The sequence below is a fragment of the Peromyscus maniculatus genome, chromosome 7 (genome assembly GCF_049852395.1).
Source record: "Peromyscus maniculatus bairdii isolate BWxNUB_F1_BW_parent chromosome 7, HU_Pman_BW_mat_3.1, whole genome shotgun sequence".
Lineage (NCBI taxonomy): Eukaryota > Metazoa > Chordata > Mammalia > Rodentia > Cricetidae > Peromyscus > Peromyscus maniculatus.
Window position 1 is genome coordinate 48011991 of NC_134858.1, and position 18926 is coordinate 48030916.

At 46.0% G+C, this 18926-nt stretch overlaps 1 protein-coding gene across 4 annotated transcripts in view; it reads left to right on the forward strand.

Moving 5' to 3' along the window:
- The window catches only part of Alg9 (ALG9 alpha-1,2-mannosyltransferase), a 73488-nt gene extending 66164 nt beyond the window's left edge, over positions 1–7324 (forward strand). For all 4 annotated transcript variants that reach the window (XR_006074088.2, XR_013052477.1, XM_042280916.2 and 1 more), the window contains one exon: positions 7089–7324. Coding sequence is in view for 2 of the 4 variants with exons in the window: in XM_042280916.2 (XP_042136850.1) it covers positions 7089–7212 (124 nt within the window). In the remaining 2 variants the exon portion in view is untranslated. The remainder of the gene's footprint in view (positions 1–7088) is intronic.
- Positions 7325–18926: the final 11602 nt, after the last annotated feature.

Sequence of the window (18926 nt, forward strand, 5' to 3'; positions counted from 1 at the left end):
TGGGCCGCGGTAGCCCCCTCCTTTTTCCACCCACACTGTGTACCTTCCTGCTCTGCTCTGCTCTGCCTCAGGACTTTAGGACTGAAGAACCTGTTTTTACTCTTGGGGCTTCCTTTCCTTGTGGAAGAAGAGCATTAGATGCTAGGGAAGTGGACGGGACAGTCTGGCTTGAGAGTGGCAAACGCTTTCATTTGCAGAACTGTGAGTGTTTTCCATGGTACAGTTCTGAAAGCTGGAGATGCAGCACTGGACAGAGTCCTGTCCCCGGGAGCGGGCCCTCCAGCAAGTGCAGCATGTTGACCGTTAGTCCGTGTGTGCTCTCGCAGAACGGGTGAGTCATTTCTACAGTGTCCCTGCCTGCAGAGCAGTGTCCTCACCCGTGGGTTAGAGGCTGCGTTAATAAGCACTGAGTTCTGCCCACACCAGCCTTTTGCACATTAGAACTGCTCAGCTAGGGATGATAGGCTGACTGTGACTGAATCTTAAAGGAGCTCAGCTTCTCTGTCTCTTATTATTCTCTCATCCATCCATCCCAATAGCGGTTTCCCCTCCCTTCAGTCCTCCTACCTCCCCCCCCCACCCCCGTCCACTCCTCCATTTCCCTTCAGAAAAGAGCAGGCCTCCCAGGGATATCAACTGAATATGGCATGACAAGTTACAATAAGACTAGGCACAAACCCTCATGTCAAGGCTGAATGAGGCAACCCAGTGGAGGAAAAGGGTCCCAGGAGCAGACAAAAGAGTTAGAGATACTCCCACTCCCACTGTTAGGAGTCCCCCAAGAGCACCAAGCTACACAACCGTAACATACATGCAGGCTCTGTGATTGTCGCTTTGGTCTCAGATTCTCTCTAGGACTGAAGGTACTTTGAAGGGCCAGTTCTGCACTGACAGATATAGAAAATATCTCACTGAAATGTGCACTACATGGAAGAGAAAGAGCAAAGAGCAGCTCTAGAAAGTGCCCAGTGGGACTGAATTGGCAAGGCTGAACATGATTTTACTGTTTGAATGAAGGTGAATGAATGGTTGGATAGATGATGGGCAGGTGGGTGGACAGATAGGTACAATGGAAGGGAAACCCGAGTGCCAGCAGACTTTTCTTTTTGAGCTGACAAAATGGCCCAGTATTCATCACCTGCTGAACTGGTGATGTCGGGGACTAGCTGCCAGTCTCCCACTGATGTCGGCAAGTGCAGATTTAAGTCTGCACAGCAGAGTGCTCCCAAGCCCCAATAAACAGGGCTGGTAATTGAATCAGAACATATTATGAGCTGTCAGCCAATTATGCTGCGCAGGCAGTTTTTTGTCCAGGTCTGTTCCATGCCTGAATTGCTTAAGAGGCTTTCCTACTGGGGCAGAGTGTTTGGCCTCTGTGATGATGACATATATCTTACGTCTCCCCGGTTACATGCCCGTGTTCTTTCAGGTCACACTGGTGGCATTTCATTTCATTACAGGCCTTGTGCTATGAGTTTTGATAGGTATTCCTTTTGTCCTGGCTTGTGGTGACGATGATTTATGTTTCCACATGTGTGAGTGTGTGCAGACTCAGTCTTCCAGTACTTAACTGTTCTTCTGTTTTATAAATCCGACTTCCCTTTCTTCAGAAACAATACAGTGTAACAAGTCTTTCTGATCTTCCTTAACTGTTCAAGCTGCTACAGCTACTGATGGTTAAGAAACGAGTGTAATCAGGGATTCCCTTCTTTCAAGGTCAAAGCAAAAGAAAGAAGGAAGAAATGCAGAACCAAAGCTAGTGTCAGACGAGAGGACTCCAGCTCACTTGTTCTAAAAACCAGCAGTCAGACAACCGTGACTTCTTCCTGTCCCAGCTTAGGGGTGAGCATGCGTCTACTGCTGCTAGCCTCTGCCTGCCTTCTAGAAGCACTCAGCTAGTGGCTCTGTGTCAGATCGTACTGGAGTGTGCAGGAGAGCAGCCCTGGGTTCTCAGAGGAGCCTCTAACTCTCCTGCTTTCTCCTTATGCGGATCCCCCACCTTTTATACAGTTTTATGCTCAGGCTTACCTGGAAAAGCCTCCTTGCTGAATGCTGTGTTTAGAAGTTAGTGCTCCTTTTCCAGTGGCTCTACACTGGGTGAACAGGGCAGAATTGGGGTTTCTCTTGGTTCACTTCACATTTGTCCTTGACAAGATGATTATCCCAAACCACAACCTCTTGGACTTGGAATTCCTCATTGGGAGTGGGAGTTGTCGGTTACCATCCTTGTATTCCTGCATTATCTAAGCCCTGTCACCTGATGGTGCCCAGTGCTGTGTGGTTGTATGATGTCCTTTGCCTGCTTACTTTACCTAGCTTTACCTAGTCTGTCCTCTACCGCTCTATCCATCCTCCCAGCACATATGCTCTTCATCATACAGTAGTACCAGGCATGTAGAACAGGTAAAACATACTCGGTCCCTGAACATGGAGTAAAGAGACAATCAACAAGTTAGCAAATAAGCACACACAAATTGGGAAAGATAGAATGAAAAGGACTGACTGTACACTGAGCCAGGGGAAGTGGAAGAAGGGTCACCAGTGTTCTCAGACAACCGCACAGCCTCCAGCGAGGTGACTGTGAGATAGAAAGATGTCGACTAAATGCTGTTCCCATTCTAGCCAGTCTCAGAGTTTGGCTTCTTTTCTGAATGGATACATTATCACTTTGAACTTGTGTGTCGGTGGTTTAATAGTAAATATACTAAGTTATGGTTATATCATTTGTATTCAGATATGAATATGTTCAACTAGACCATTAGCCCATTGAAAAAGGACTGTGTCTATGTGGCAAGCATGCAAATCTTCATACATAATTGCCATATTGACTGTTTTCACTTGTTTAGCTTTTTAAGAATTTGATGTTTTCCAGGTGAGGCATGGTGGTGCACACCTTTAATCTCAGGCTGAGGCAGGTGGATCTCTGAGTTCCAGGCCAGCGAGGGCTACACAGCGAGACACTGTCTTTGAAAAAGAAAATGTAGTGGGGCAGTGGTGGCACATGCCGTTAATCCCAGCAGAGGCAGAGGCAGGCAGATCTGTGTGAGTTCAAGGCAAGCCTGGTGTACAGAGTGAATTCCAGGACAGCCAGGACTACACACAGAGAAACCCTGTCTCAAAAACAAAGCAAAACTAAACAAAAAAAGTAACTTTTTTTCTGAATTTGAGACAAATTTGTCCATTCCTTTTAAGTATATAAGTAACATATTTTTGGCTGCTTTGTATGTTTGAAATTTTCTGGTATAATAGAAAACAAAGTAAATTATTTGTGAAGCAAAAAAGTAAATGAGTCATAGTAACAGCTCAGCACACTGTTTATTTTAACTGATTCTGCTAATCTTGCCCATCCATGTGGCTGTGTAGGCTGAACTTCGCTGACATGTTTCCTACTTCTGTACCAGTGTTTGCTATCAGCAGGCTTGATAGTTTTTGCAAGCCTGGTTATTGAATTAGTGTCCAGGCTTGCATTTTGTCACGTCACATTAGCCATTTGTATTTCTCTTTGCTAGTCAAGCACTTGGTAGCTTTTCCTATTGAGTTGTTTGTCTTCCTGAGTTATAAGCTTGTATACTCTACATAGCAATCCTCTGTTGTGTAGACTACAGGTATTTTGTCTCAATCTCTTTTGTATACTCTACATAGCAATCCTCTGTTGTGTAGACTACAGGTATTTTGTCTCAATCTCTTTTATCTTTCTGTTGTTTGAGCTTGCCTTTTATACCTAACGATAACCAATAGTGGATCTTCCATTTCAGTCTAGTCTAGTACTTTTGGTGATGGTGTGTTCTGTGTGCAGCTGAAGCAGTGTTCTGAAATATGTGGGACTGTGGTGTCCGCTGTCAGCACACCAGGAAAATGGTCACTGTCTTGGGTCCAGCAGACCCTGTCTGTTTTTTAGTTATCTTATAAATTATTTACAAAAGTAGGACTAGGAGGGTAATGAAAGATTCATTTGAAAGTATAATAAATGGGGAACTGGAGAGGTGACTCATTGGTTAAGAGTACTTGCTGCTCTTACAAAGGACCTGGGCTCAGTTCCTTGCACCCACATCATCGCTCAGTACTGCCTGTAATTCCAGTTCCAATGCCTTATTCTGGCCTATTTGGACACTAGACTTGCACATGATGCACATACATATAGGGCAACACTTGTACACATAAAAATAATAAATCTTAAAAAATATATAATACATGAAGCAACTTTTCTATATTCTTTTGGTTATGGATAAACACGCACATGCACACATACACACACATACTGGGTGTTTTTTATTGTGTTTTCTTTCTTTTTTTCAAGTTTTAATTTACTTACTTATTTTTATTGTGTTTTGTTTCTTGAGACAGGGTATACCGTATAACTCTGGCTTGGAACTTGCTACATAGGCCGGACTTGGCTTGAACTCACAGAACTCCTTCTGCCTCTGCCTCCCAAGTGCTGACATCAAAGGTGTGTGCCACCACACCTGGCCATACAGTCTGAATTTATATTCTATGTTCTACTTGTTGGGAACACACACATACACATGTGTTATTCCTGAAATGGATAATGTCTCGGATTACAGCCAACTGCTCACTAGCTGTTGTGCGTGAACCTGACGCATCCATCCTGAAAGACTGATTGTGGGTTCCGGCTCTATCACTAATGAAGTCTGGCGCATCTTTGCTCCTAGTTCTTCTCATTCAAAAACAGCACTTGAGTGTTTTTGTGAAGCCTTTGGTGAGTCACATGACTCCTTTGTTTCCTAATTCAAACATTTTATTTATTTATTTTGTATTTAGAGTAGACTGGTCAGTGTTTTGTTTGTTTGTTTGTTTTTTGTTTTTCTGAGACAGGGTTTCTCTGTGTAGCCCTGGCTGTAGACTGCTTTGTAGAGCAGGCTGGCCTTGAACTCACAGAGATCTGCCTGCCTCTGCCTCCTGAGTGCTGGGATTAAAGGCGTGCGCCACCACCTGGCTAGTCAATGATTTTTAAGATGTCTTTGTCATCTATGTCCCTCTGTCGTTATTGTAGACCTTCCTCTAGCTTACTCACTTGTGAACTATACCAAATACAATCTTACACACACTGTCATGGAAAATGAAAGGACAGGGTGTGTATCCTTATTATAACAGGAGTCATCCAGGGGCATATTGCAAATGTTGCATGACGACATCTTTCCTGGTGAAGCTGAACTGAGCAGAGAGGCAGAGAGTATGCTCTTTCCTTGTTGTGCTAGGAATATATTGTCTACTGATTAATGCTTTTTTAAAAAATCACATTTATTATGTATTTTGTGTGTTCCTGAGGGGGGAAGGATGCATGTGGGCAAGTCAGAAGAGAACTTTTGAGGTTTTTTCCTCTTTTTCCACCAAGTGGGTTCTGGGGATCAGTCTCAGGTCACCAGGCTTGGCAGGAGGTGCTGGCCCAACTCAGCAGTTCTTGAGTTTGAGGACATTCATCTGGTTTACTGCCACCCAAAGACCATAGTGTGAAATTTGCTTATCCTGTCAGTTTCATTGCCATTGGACATGTGCTATACACTTCTGTGTGTGTGTGTGTGTGTGTGTGTGTGTGTGTGTGTGTGCGTGTGTGTCTTTCTGTCCCACTTTTCTTATGACCCTTAGAGATGGAAATGTTGAAGTAAAGATTCTGAACTGTGCCCATTGGAGGCCAAAGGCCGATAGAAGTGCCTCCATGGTTCAGTCTGTGCTGAATCTGCACGAGCTGCTCCAGAAGGAAACGCCACAGTTGACTCTGCAGGCCCCGTTGTTACACTGAGGGCTTGTCTCCACCTGAGCATACCTGCTGTTAACGAACAGGAGTCATTTCCGGAATGGTTACAGACCTGAAGGAATTGGTGCCGGTGTGAGGCATCACCTTATCTGTGCGTGTGAGCAGAAGGAGGAATTGACTTCTTTTGTCTGGAACAGGTGCATCCTCTTCCTGTTGGTCTGCTCCCGAGAGCCCTGCCTTGTGTGCAGGTCTCCTCTAAGCCTCTTTTCTCTCTCCAAACCCTTGAGCTGTTGGCTGCTGAAGTGAAGTGTGTCTCTGTTGAGCACGGGCCACTGCCAGCATCTCAGCTGGGACATCTTTCAGAGGTGTGTTTGCCAAGTGCAGTATCATTGTGTGTGCAGGCATCTCAGCAGTCTGCCAAGCCCAGAGGTAGGCTGCCAGTGCAAATGCCACGTCGACATGACATTTACAAGTTTAGAATCTGGAAAAGGACTGGCCGTGGACACCCTTCAGCTATCTCGTTTCCGGTATCAGTAACTGGGCCCACTTGGATTTTCAGACTGAAACATTCAATCAGGAAGTGATACTTGATGTGTTTGAAGCTGTCATTATTACCTCTTCCAGGAAAAGATAAATCCATAGGCTGTAGGATAACCCATAATGGTTAAGCTCGCGGATTCTATAATCTAACCTGAATGAGGCTCTTATCAGTTACTACGTGAACTTGAACAAGCTGCTTAATCTGCATGACCTTGAGTAGGTTTATGCCTCTGCTCTCCATCTGTGAAACAGGGACACCATTGTCACCTTTCTCATAGATTTATCGGATGGAATAAACGAATTTAAAACCAAATCACTTACATGCTTCAAAACCCCATGGTAGGTTGTTTCCAGTTCTCATACTTCAGTCATGAGAATTTTCCAGAACAAATTGTGCTAGCCCGAGCTCGTGCGTACGTAGACTAGCCTCTTGATTCAGGCACTGCTGCGGACTGCACAGGTACCCAGGACACGGTTTTCCTCGTCTCTCTAGGAAAAGCTAGAGCTGGAACCAGGATTGTTTGAGCATTTGGCATTTCTGTAATTGTTTAGATGCAAAAATTATTTGGAACTTTGTATACCTTGTAACTTTTGTGTGTCACGTTCAAATGCAAAATGCAGACCCATAGCTCTTGAAAGGCTGCCTATTAGGGAGATATACTTTTTTTTGGCATGAGTAGCAAGGCCTATTATCATGATCTGGTACCTGAATAGTAGACTTTTCTCTTTTATATAAAATATAATCCTTTATGTAGCACTTGGTTTCTTTCAGTTATTTCCAGAGCCATTAGTAAAATGATGAAATTTCTATCCCCTCCTTTCTCTTCTCTTTCAGGTCTTCAAAGCTGCTTCGGGCATTCTACGTGCCCTTCCTGTCGGATCAGTATACAGTGTATGTGAACTACACCATCCTTAAGCCTCGGAAAACAAAGCAAAGCAGGAAGAGAAGTGGAGGTTAGCAGCACCCCCATGGCTCAACGGACAGCCACCACGTTAACTAGTGGTTCCACTGAGCTGACTTCCAGGTCATCATATAACGCTCGTAATAAAGGTCGCCTGATATGAATGCCAGATCCGGGTGCTCTGAGTTTGTCACGTCTGTGTCAGAGTCACACACTTCCTGCCCCTGTGTCCTGTTCTGCCTGTGAGCTTTCTGCAGACAGAGTCCTGAAGCCTGGGGAGATACATTGCTCCATTGCCCTTCTTTTCCCTGTTCAGTCATTTACTAGAATGGAGGAGAGCAGAGCCGCTTACAGGAAGAGCTGAGAGCCCTTGGCTGGGTGTATGTGTGCTGGCTCTTCTCCACACTCTGGCCTGCCATCCGGGAACTAGCGAGCTATCCTTAGGCCACATGGTTTCTCCACCCAAGCTGTTTGGCAGCTCCTAGCAGACCTTGTTCAAATCCTAGTGCTGAAAAGCGCAGCCTATTTGCCAACCGACATGTCCTTTCACCTCTAGCAAGACAAAAGCATTCGCAGGACTACGACCCTGGCCTGGAGCTCAGGAAAAGACGACCCCTGAAGAACTGGGACCCAGTCTTACTGTTCACGATGCCTCTCATTTTCATTTGATCTTCTTTAAAACCAGTCTTAATTATATCTGGGAAGGGTTTTAAGATTTTTTAAAAAGTTTCAGCGTGATATATCTTGAATTCTAGACTCAGTACAAAGATTATAACTATATTGAGCATCTTTGGAGAAAAGTATAATAGATTTGGGTGCCATCACATTTTAAAGTAGTCAGAGGCCATTTTGAGGACATTGAGAATTCCTTTATGTAAAATTAAATGAAAAGGACTGTTTATATAAAGCACCCATACTTCAATTCTGCTGCAAGGTGACCTTCGGCAGGCATGTCTGGTTGCATAGGCGTGGTAAGGACTGTTAACAAGTGGTGAGCCTTCCTGTTACCTCCCCTTCCCTTACGATATGACACAGTGTGGAGAACGTTTTCTCATTTGATCCTAACAACCACTGAGGACCTCTTCACAGAAGAGGAAGCAGACGAAGGTGGAGAGAAGCGGGGGGCGGGGGGTGTCAGAGGCCTGGGAGTACAATCCAGGCTGACTTCTTGTGCTTTCACAATTGTCCATGCCTCTCCACTCGCCTATGAAACACCACTTGAGAGGAGGATCAGACTGGCCACAGACATGATTCGTTTTGTCAGTCTCTATTTTAGGGAAGAGGTTAAGGTACAGTTCTTTGAGTTCTTGGGGCCTGTGGTGATACCTTCTTAGCGGTGCTGTGTGGTATTGCCAGGCCTTGGTAGGACAGTCCTTGCTCTGTAATCCACAGATCTTCTGTGTGCAGTGTTCGTGTCCCTGTGGCCATGTTCCAGGTGCCTTCTTTCCTTAGGGTGACAGGTTCTAGGAGTGCCGAGAGGGTAGAACTGGTCATGGTTTCTGTTGTTCTTTTTCCTTTAGAGGAAAATAGCTTTCTGATGGGGATTAGTCCCAATAAAAGAATAAAGAGGACAGAAAAATAAGAAGTAGAATGAAAGTATTTACTCTTGGGAGTTCCCCTCTAAAAGATTTTTCTGGAGTTAAATGAAGCAGAGGTGAGGTAGCAAGTCCAGACATACAGAATGACAACTGGATAGGAACGATAGACTGCAGCCCTACTGTGTGAATAGTCCCTGCAATTTAGTTCTCAGTATCCGATCACCATTTTCCAAAGCAAATAGTGGGAATGAGATCTGAAGAAGAGAACTGTAGTGAGACATAGTTCAGAAGCCAAGGCACTGCAGGATGCGTAGAAGAGTAGATCGTGGAGTTCTGTGAAGAGTTCTGCCTCTTTTCCAGTCCAAGTACAGGAGCAGGGGATGGCTGAGTGGTAGAGCACACGTTTGCTGTAAGTAAGGTCCTGGATTCAGTTCTTAACATATGCAAACACCCTCCCTCCCAATGGTACAAAGCTATTTGATCATCTTACAAGGTTGAAAGAAATGTAAAGATCCCTTAAAGGTGCTTGACAGGAACCTAGGCCTCCGCATACACATACATGGGCATGCACTCATACATGCACACACAGTTGTCCGAGTAAGAACTTAATTATAAAGTAGCACAAAAAAGCCAGATGGGTATAGAGCTCTCTTGGGAATGTCAATTCCTGTCCCTTTGAAAACCTCACTCTGGTTTTCTCCATCCTGTTTTCTGGTGAGAGCACAGTACATCTTGGACACTATGCCAAGTACCTCTTAGCAACATGGGGGTTAGCTTCCCCTGCAAAAAAGGCATCTGGTCAGTCTCCTGTCTTCACCGAAGACTGTGGTGCTGCATACACCATTGCTCAGTCCCCAGACTAAGGTACTTGTAAATCGTTGCTGCTGAGGAATGAGATCTACACACGATTCAGAATCTCCTTTGTGGACGGAATGAAGTAGTGGGTAGACTTGGCAAATCTAGACTTCTCTGATCTCTAGCCCTGAAGCAGCTTTATCTGAACCTAAATCTTGTGACACCAAGTACCAGCATTGACCCAGTCTGTATGATAGGAATCTGTTAGCAAAATCTGCCTTTGCCTTTTTTATCATCTGATAAGAAGACAGGTTATCTTAATCCCTTTGGGGATGTGCAGGAAACTGCAGCCTGGGTGCTCATTGCTGAAGTCAGGTGTACAGAAGACACAGTTTTCAATCAAGGTGGTGATTGATCCCAGTCTTTTCTTGAGGTCATTGTTTCCTGGTCTGGAGTTCTGGGAAAGACCTTTGGACTCCTTCTGTAAGGATTCCAAACAGCCACTTCCCCAGTGGGAACCTTTCTACGTGTGCTTCTTAGGGTGGGGAGTGAGAGTCACTGTGCTTGTATAACTGTGTAGCTAACAACAGACATCTTGGCTTTTAATGTAGTTTTGTTTTCTTTAAAGAGGAAAATAGGCAATTAGATCTCTGTCTCCCCAATGCAGTAAAGCTTACATGTGAGTCTGCGTTTAGGCTCCCGCATTGAACTCCTCAGGTAAATGGATGACGTGGGCATGTGTTCAGCTTTAATGGTTTTGTAACAGGAAGATGAAGGTTTCCATAAGGCATTGATTGGGTTTCAGGGCCTTGCTGGATCCATAACTCTGAATGTTCCTTTAAATGTCCCAGTCTCTGTGACCTTGTGATTCTTGATGCAGATGAAACCAGGAAGCAGCACAGTGCTGAAATCAGTGTCGTCCAGGTCACTGTCTTCCTGATCCTTGTGCTTTCTCCTGTGCCGGTGTTTACATTACATACCTACTGGGTTTCTGTGAAGGAAAAAGTGAATGCATTTTGGCAGTTTGATTTTTCTTCTCCCTCCCCCTCTCTCTCTTTCTCCCTCCCTCCCTCTCCCTCCCCCCTCCTTCCCTTCCTCCCTCCCTCCCTCTCAGACAGGGTTTCTCTGTGTAGTGCTGTATGTACTGGAACACCCTCTATAGACCACTCTAGCCTTGAACTCAGAGATCCACCTGCCTCTGCCTCCCAAGTGCTGGGATTAAAGGTGTCATCCCCACCCTGGGCTTGATTTCCTCTTTCTTTCTTTTCTTTTCTTTTTTTTCTTCTTCTTTTTTTTTTTTTTTTTTTTCTCGAGACAGGGTTTCTCTGTGTAGCTTTGCGCCTTTCCTGGATCTCGCTCTTAGACCAAGCTAGCCTCGAACTCACAGAGATCCACCTGGCTCTGCCTCTCAAGTGCTGGCATTAAAGGCGTGCACCACCAATGCCCGGCGATTTCCTCTTTCTTAAGGTCACTTTTTTTTCTTTTGCATTCAGCTTTAATCATCATTGGGAATTGGAATTGGAAACAGCATGACTTGGGCATTCTCCTTCCCCATGCCCGTGTCTCAGTTCATAGATACAATTTCTCCAGGTCAAAGAGCCCAGAACGTTTACCCTGAAACTTAGGGAAGAAGCCTTCTGGAGTCAGTGATGTTTTATTCCTTCCAGGAGAAAAAAAGCACAACAGGAATTTATTTTTGAGTATTGTGCTTGAAAGAGAGAATGTGCCACATGCCTAGCTTATCTTAAGGTTTGGGTTTCAAGTGTCCGGAGTATGAGAGTCCAGTTGGCATCTCAGTCCAGTTAGAGCTGGCATTTGGATCGTTTCGCCCTTTGGGGAGGTGTTAGACTTTTGGGGGCTGGGAGGAGCACGTGAGTTTTCCGCATCATTTTCTTGTCCTGCTCTTCACACACAGTCTCATCGCCTGGTTTTTCATAACTACTTTTCATTTTTCTTCCCACATGACCCAGGTGTCCTTGAGATTTCGTTTATTTCTCCCATGCTGTTTTAGACGCTGTCACTAATTTAGTCCCAGGTGGGAAGAGACCACGGTAGCCATCGTTCTGTCCTGTGCAGGACTCCACCTTTACTCCCCGTCTTGCTTCCCCATCTTTAGAACCTCATGGAAGAACCCTCTGGACTCCAGACCCCTGTGGCGACTTCCTTTTTCACCTTTTGTTAGGCGCAGACAGCCTGGAGCAGACACCTTGTAAACCTGTGTCTTGATAATCGGCACGAAGGGGCAAACTCCACACCGTCTCACTCCAGGACTCGGCAGTCCACCATCTCACTCCAGGACTCAGCAGTCCACCGTCTCACTCCAGGACTCAGCAGTCCACTGTCTGTCTCACTCCAGGACTCGGCAGTTCACCGTCTCACTCCAGGACTCAACAGTCCACTGTCTCACTCTAGGACTCAGCAGTCCACCGTCTCACTCCAGGACTCGGCAGTCCACCGTCTCACTCCAGGACTCCGGCAGTCCACTGTCTGTCTCACTCCAGGACTCAGCAGTCCCCCAGTGTTTTGGTCCCATGCGTTTTTTATTGACAACGAAGAGAGAAAAGACAGAGACACCGTCTAACACACAGCTCTTGTTTTCAGTTTGGCACAGATTCTTAATTTTTATTTCTTGAGACATGGTTTCATTCTGTAGCCTAGACTGGCCTGTAACTCTGTATATAGCCCAGACTGGCCTGGGATTCACAACAATCCTCCTGCCTCAAGCTCCCAGTGTTGTGATTATTAGGCATGAGTCTCCGTGCCCAGCATCTTGGTCTGAATTCTTAGACACAGAAAATAGAGCAAGTCATAAGTCTTGAGAACTTGAAGGGCAGCTGTTAAGTAAGCCTGTTAGTCTATGTGTGGAGCTTAGGAGTTCTGAACTCCAGACTTGGGCACAAGAGCACATTCCTGAGGGTTGCTTCTAAAAAGAGCAACAAGGCCCTTTATGACATATTTACATTTCTCTATCTCCTGTTTTGGAGGGCCAGACTTGGCACAGATGGTCTTCTGAATGAGTCTGCCTTAGAGGACCTTTCCTGTAGGTGTGAGGAGCCATTAGGTCCTTCTTGTCCCCTGTCCTTTGTAGAAGATGCCCAGCTGCAATCTGGATTTGTAGTCACACATTCAGATTGAATATTAAGTAGCAAATCCTATTTTCAAGCTGAAAACTTCCCTGGGTCTCTCTAGCTGTGGAGGCTCCCAGGCTGACCTAGACCTGACATTTGAACAAGTTCAAATCAACATGTCTACCCAATGAAATGGGGGACATTGAGATTAGGGATGTGAGGATGTGGAGCTGTAGTAGGGATGACTAGCTGGGTGTTTCCTGGGAGGGCCTTGTAAACCAGCGTATGTTTGAATGAACAATTTGAGTTTAAGTGAACATGTTAAGCATGGATTTTTTTTTTCTTGAAATTTAAGTGCATCTTGAAGTATCTTTAAAACACTTGAAGGTAAGTGAGGACTTTTGTTTGCTTTTGTTTTTGTTTCTACTTTCTGGGCTTTTTCTATAATTTCTTACCTGGAGATAAAAAGGATAAACTAGGTAACTTTTTGGTGGGCCTTAAAAAGCCAAAGTGGATGACTGAAGGGCGATTTCTTCAGAGTAGGGCTTTTCAGGGAGCTGTCTCGTGGGTTTGAGACCCAGCACCTGCTGTGAGAAGTTCTTTGATCCCCATTTGTAGGAACAGTTAGTTGGGCAGCTCGCACCCTTGCACCCTTGCCCTTCGGTCAGTCGTTTTAACTCACCGGTCAGCCGCGTTGCCACATAAGAAGGGCAGGGCCTCTCGGGCTCTTCGCTAGCTGTGCCTTGTGCTCAGTGCTGCAGAAATCATAACCAGTGAAGCAGCAATCCTCAGCCAGTGCTGCGGGGTAGGAACACGGGGGAGGCTTTAAAGTCGCCGCACTGTGCACAATCCTCTCTCAGGAATAACGAGTTAGCAGCCAGGGATGAGCAGAGGCATCGTTATTTTTAGACCGCTCTCGTGTGTAGCCAGAGTTAACCACCACTGCCCTTGGTAGAGACTAGGTAAACTTCACACCAAAGACCACTGCTAAGGAAGCATGCAGAATGCTGGCATCCTTTTCTAATTGTAACCCCTAGTCTCCTAGGCCTTGATTTGGGCTCTCCCCTCTCCAGGCCCCAAGCATTCCTTACCTGCTCTGTCTCCCATGCCCTCCGGAGACCTTCTTGCTGGAAGAGCAGTTAGCTAATAAGACACCAATGTATACTAATGGATGCTCGTGGTCTCTTGTGTTCTATTTAACACATGTAGAGAAAAGGAACGAATAAAATTTTTTGCCATTTATGGATTTATTAGGGAGGAAAAGAAAGTTTGAGTAGGCAGACTCAAGCTTCACCCTAGGGCTTGGCCCTGCTTGGCCTCATCAGGCAAGGACCCATGTTGAACAGGACAATGGGGGTAGAATGTGTGCAGATGGTGAGCCATCCTCCCTTCTCAGGGCTCACCCTGGAGCCAGCTTTGTATGGTTCTTGAGACACACTTAGCTGAGCATGGTGACTCATAGCTTTAGTTCTCAGGAGGCAGAGGTAGTTTGATCTCTGGCCAGTCTGGTCTACAGAGTGAGTTCTAGGACAGCCAGGGCTACGCAGAGAAACCCCGTATATGTGTGTATGGACGCACACTCAGCTTTTCACTGGAGCTGAGTGCGGTGAAGCCCTGACTCTGTTGTTTTGCTACAGGTTTGCAGAGACAGTTTGCAAGACAGCCTCTTGCAGCTGCTGCTAGCTGGCTCAGGCATGAGAGCAAAGGTTAATCCCATTTTGAGAGAAGTGACCCGAAGTGTGTTCACTCAGTGTACCATTCAGGAGCGTGTGGTACCTCTTCCTTGTTTCTTTGTAAACAGCATATCTCTAAGTTTCTCTGGAATCCCCTATAGGGTGTTTCCATTCTTTCTTTCCAGAGTAATACTTGTGGAGATACATAGGGAAACAGGTGGGGCTCTGTGTGTGACGCTTAGGAGTGAATCTTAGAAACTTTCCTGATCCCGCCTATTTCTATTGTCTTGGGCTCTTTCTATATTTTCATCTTCACAGCCTGTGATGACTGAATATAGTACAGTGCACACGTGTGTGTATGTATGTGTACGCACACAGTACCACACGTTGCCACATACTTGCTTCAGGTTTACCCTATCTGTCGAGCCATCATGGAGACTCCCTTCGTGTCCAGCAGAGGGCACCCTATTCTCACTAAATGTCTCAGGGTTCCTTTCTCTCCAGGAACTTAGCTGGGTTTGTTTGTTATAATTCCAGTATGTGTTGAAATAGCCAAGCTGGAAGCTTTGGGACATGTCCTTACATTGCCTCCTGTATTTCTACAGCTGCAGATGTTTCCTATGTGGATGAATTGTCCATCACACTTAAGATTTCCTGGTTGGTAGGCTATCTTGTAAGTTGACCCTTCTCTGTTAATTTCAGTTGTATTTGTTATGTCCTTGATTGTATTTGCAGATAATAAAAGACCATGTTCTTGAAGAGGAGGAACAGCTTCTCCTAGGGGCAATTACCAGCCACCTGCCCATTGTCATGCTTTCACATACAGCAAATTTTATCACATACACATCCCTAAGCCTACCACTGCTGATGTGCTGATCCTGACAGAGGCAGCCGGAGGATGTATGAATGTCTAGCGCTCTCACCTTCTGATGCCAGCACATCAGTTATAGTACAGTAGCTCAGTGGAAGGTAATGGTGTTTAGCAAGGGTGTGAGCCTTGGGCAGTAAAAGGCCTTAGAGCGCTTTCTATTACGACTGTTCCTCATGCCTAGCCCGTGAGGTTCAAAAGCAGTGTTCACATTTTAAATGTGCAGATAACGATCTAGGCAGACTTGGGCTTGAACAAGGTGAGCTTTGCCAGACGTGGAATGAGGGTCCTCTCCTTCATGTGTGCTGCCTGTCACCAGTCTTTAGCTTCACCTTAGAAGCATGGAGACTGTTCGGTTTGACGCTGGTGTTTTGTTTATGATTTAGAGGAGGGTTTTTTTTTTTTGTTGTTTGTTTGTTTTTGTATCCTCTAGATCATCAGATTGGATTTGTGGAAAAAGCATACAAATAACAGCTTATGCTCCTGTTTAGGCTAGGTTTGTAGCTCAGTGATAGAGCACTTGCAATCCGTGTATATTAACCTTTTATTTTAGAAGGGAAAATTGATACTCACAGATCCTCCCCCCCAGCTTGGCCCCCCATTTGTCCCTCCCCTAGGGATCCAGCTCAGGCCCTCAGCTGTGCTAGACAATACTTTACCACTGGGCTCAGCCTCATCCACCATGGCACATGCTTGAAGTCTTCTGTCCTTCACTTCCTTTGGGACATTGGGATGGGGGACGTGGAAAGAATAGATGAGCACAGAGAATGCGATCTAGTCAAGGCCGGTCCTCTCTTTATGCTCCTTGATCGTCTTCAGTGACCACAGCCTGGAGTTTGCAATCCGCAAGTTCAGTCTTCACTGGGGCTTCCCGAGAACACCACGGACCCCAGCTAAATTGAATCTCACAGTCAGATCAGAGAGGGAGTGGATTTCCTGAAGTCCTAGAAGTTAGTATACATTCTGGCTTGTGGTTACAGCCCCAGCTCTATTTCTGCCGAGTTATGAGAGGCATAGGCAGGGGATTTGGGCACAGGTCCTTTCTCTGCCTGGTGACTTTTCTCCTAAGAGTTCTCCTGGGCAGCTCAGAAAAGGAAGTAAGAAGGAACATCACCTTCAGGGGAGACGCAGGTAAGAGACCCAGAGAGCAGGAACATGTGAGAGTAAGCCAAGCTTCTGTGAGGTCAAATCTCTGGCCGTTCTACTGGTTGCTGAGACCTACTATTCTACTTATGCTGACTGGGCCTAGTGTAAGTTGTGATAAGAAACTCCTAAAATAAGAGAGGGGAAGGGAAGCTGGGCTCTACCCTGTGGACAGAGCGAAACTGAGCAGAGAGTAGCTGGGCATCTCTGGATGCCATGGTAAGACCAGATTGGGGAGGCTGCAGTGCGGTGACCAAGACCCAGATGTTTGTAATAACCTTCGTGTTTCAAATGCAAAACGCAGTGAGGCTAGAAACCAAACAAGGGCATTATCAGAAATATGGGGAATGGGTGCTATTTAAATAAAATCTGGAGTGATAGATGTCGCTGACTGGCTTCAAACTTACAGAAACCCACCTGCCTCCTCATCCGGAGTGAGTGCTGAGGTTAAAGGTGATGGCCACCACGCTGGCTTGATTTTTCTTAAGATGTATAGCCTAGATTAGTTGGAATCCTTGATCTTCCTGGAGACACCCCTGAGTGCTGGGTTTGTACGTGCACGCTGCCATATTCAGCTCTAAGCATCATATGATTTACTCTGCTGCACAGCCACACGAAGCTGGGCAGGCTTTAGATACACAAACCAAGGTTCAGAGAGAGTAAGTTATTTGCCCAGTGTCACACAGCTGGCAAGTGGTAGAAATGGCCCTGCAGCCCACAGCGTGCCTGACTCCCGAGTGTCCTCTCAACAGTCAGAGGTAGTATTCTGAACCAGACTGATGAGGCCAGTTCTCTGATTTGCTCTTACCAAGAGTTCAGGTAAGGCTTTTACCCTAGCTGCTGAGGGGATGAGGGGGGAAATAGCCCTGGTCATGTTTCTGAGTGCTGTAGCTTCTTTTCACTGCTGTGTGACCTCAGCTAAAGCCTTCTCTCTGTTGGGAGTATCGCCATCCATAGACGGGGCTGGGGGAGAAATCTGACACAAGGGAAAAACAGGGAAAGAAGGTGAAAAGATCGATATGAAATATTTGAGTTCCTTAGAATGAGACAGTGTTTGAATAAATATAAATGTAAGATGTCCCGAGCGCCACCGTGGTGACTGCTACATCGTAATGAATTAAGCATGGGTCTGAGAGTCAGTTTACACTGTCATCTTGCTAAATGAAGATGCAGATCCACGTCCATAGATCCAAATGAAAGCTTACTAACAATGAGCAGACTTCTCTGCTTGTCATTATCCCTAAGTATTCAGTTGTTACAGCATGGACCTGTTAGGTGAAATGATCTGGAGATGGTTTAAAACACATGGCTGGCTGCAGACTGTACACAGGTACCAAACCATTTTATAGAAGTGCCTTGAACATCGTTGGATTTTGGCACAGGGGTGTGTCCGCAACCAAGCCCTTGGTTCGTGCTGAGGGATGGCTGTATTGGGAAGGCACCTGTATGTCTCAGCTCATGAACTGAGACATTCATCCCTCTCTTGCTGGTGGTGTTAGTGGGTCAGAAGTCTAGGAGTGCCATAACCTACCGGCGTCCCTCTGTGCTAGCCTTTTTGAGTGACTGGATGGGATGGACCCTCCTTTGCCATTGTGCCGGTTTGTAAACCTGTGTCTGTGAGGAGGAGGCCAAGAGCCTATTGAGGATGGTGATGCCGTTCAGATTTCCTTAGGACTGGTCCTTTTTTCTGTGGCACAGAGAGCCGTGATGGCTGTTGATTTCACCAAGCTGTGTGATCATATTCTTGCTGCGTTATTGTACCGGAACTGGGCAAGCCTAACCTTGCCTTCTCTCAATTCACACTGGATGAGTGAACGGCTGTGTGGGCGTCAGCTCTGGCTCTGTGCTAAGACAGCCTTGTCTCAGAGGCTCCCTTCAATCCTCAGCCTAGACTCTACTGTTGCCCCCGGGGCTCCCTGGCCATTGGTTTCTTGTGGTGTGTGTGAGAAGTGGAGAGGAGGCCAGAGGCAGCCTTGGGAAGGAGAGGGGGGTGTGGAAGTTGTTAAGTACCACAGGCTGTATTGGTAGAGCCTGGCTGCCTGCCAGCAACCTGGCAACAGAGGGATTACCTTTCTAATCAGGCAAAACCCATAGCCAGTAGGGACGGAATTCCTTATTGGTAAACAGTTAGCATTGTTGTTTGCTTTTAAACCTGGACAGAGGTGGCCTCCAAAGATTTGAGATCCTTTCTGAGCCCATGCCTGTTGCTTGACCTGGTAACTGTCTTTCTGGATAAACCTTTTAATGAGTTTCAAACATCAGTCACATTAGAGTCTCTGGAGAGCCCTGTAAGTTGCCTGGCTCCAGTTTTAGGGACTCTGACTCAGTAAGGCTGAGGTGGAGGCCAGGAATTTGCATAAAAAAGATTTTTAAATTTTATTTATTTATTTTATATCGAGACATGGTGTCACTATATAGCCCTTGCTGGCCTGGAACTCAGAGATCCACTTGCCTCTGACTCCTGAGTACTGGGATGCATGAAATGAAATGCTTTTTAAAGTGTGCCTGCATGAGTGTATAGGGGGCATGTGTGAGGGTGTCTTGCTCTATCATTCTCTAGCACTCCCATTAAGACCTCCAGCATCTGTCACTCAACCCAGGGCCAGGTTGGCAGGCAGCAAGCCCCAAGGACTCCTGTCTTCCTGTCTCAGCACCAGGGCTACAGCTGTCACAGCTCCATCAAGCC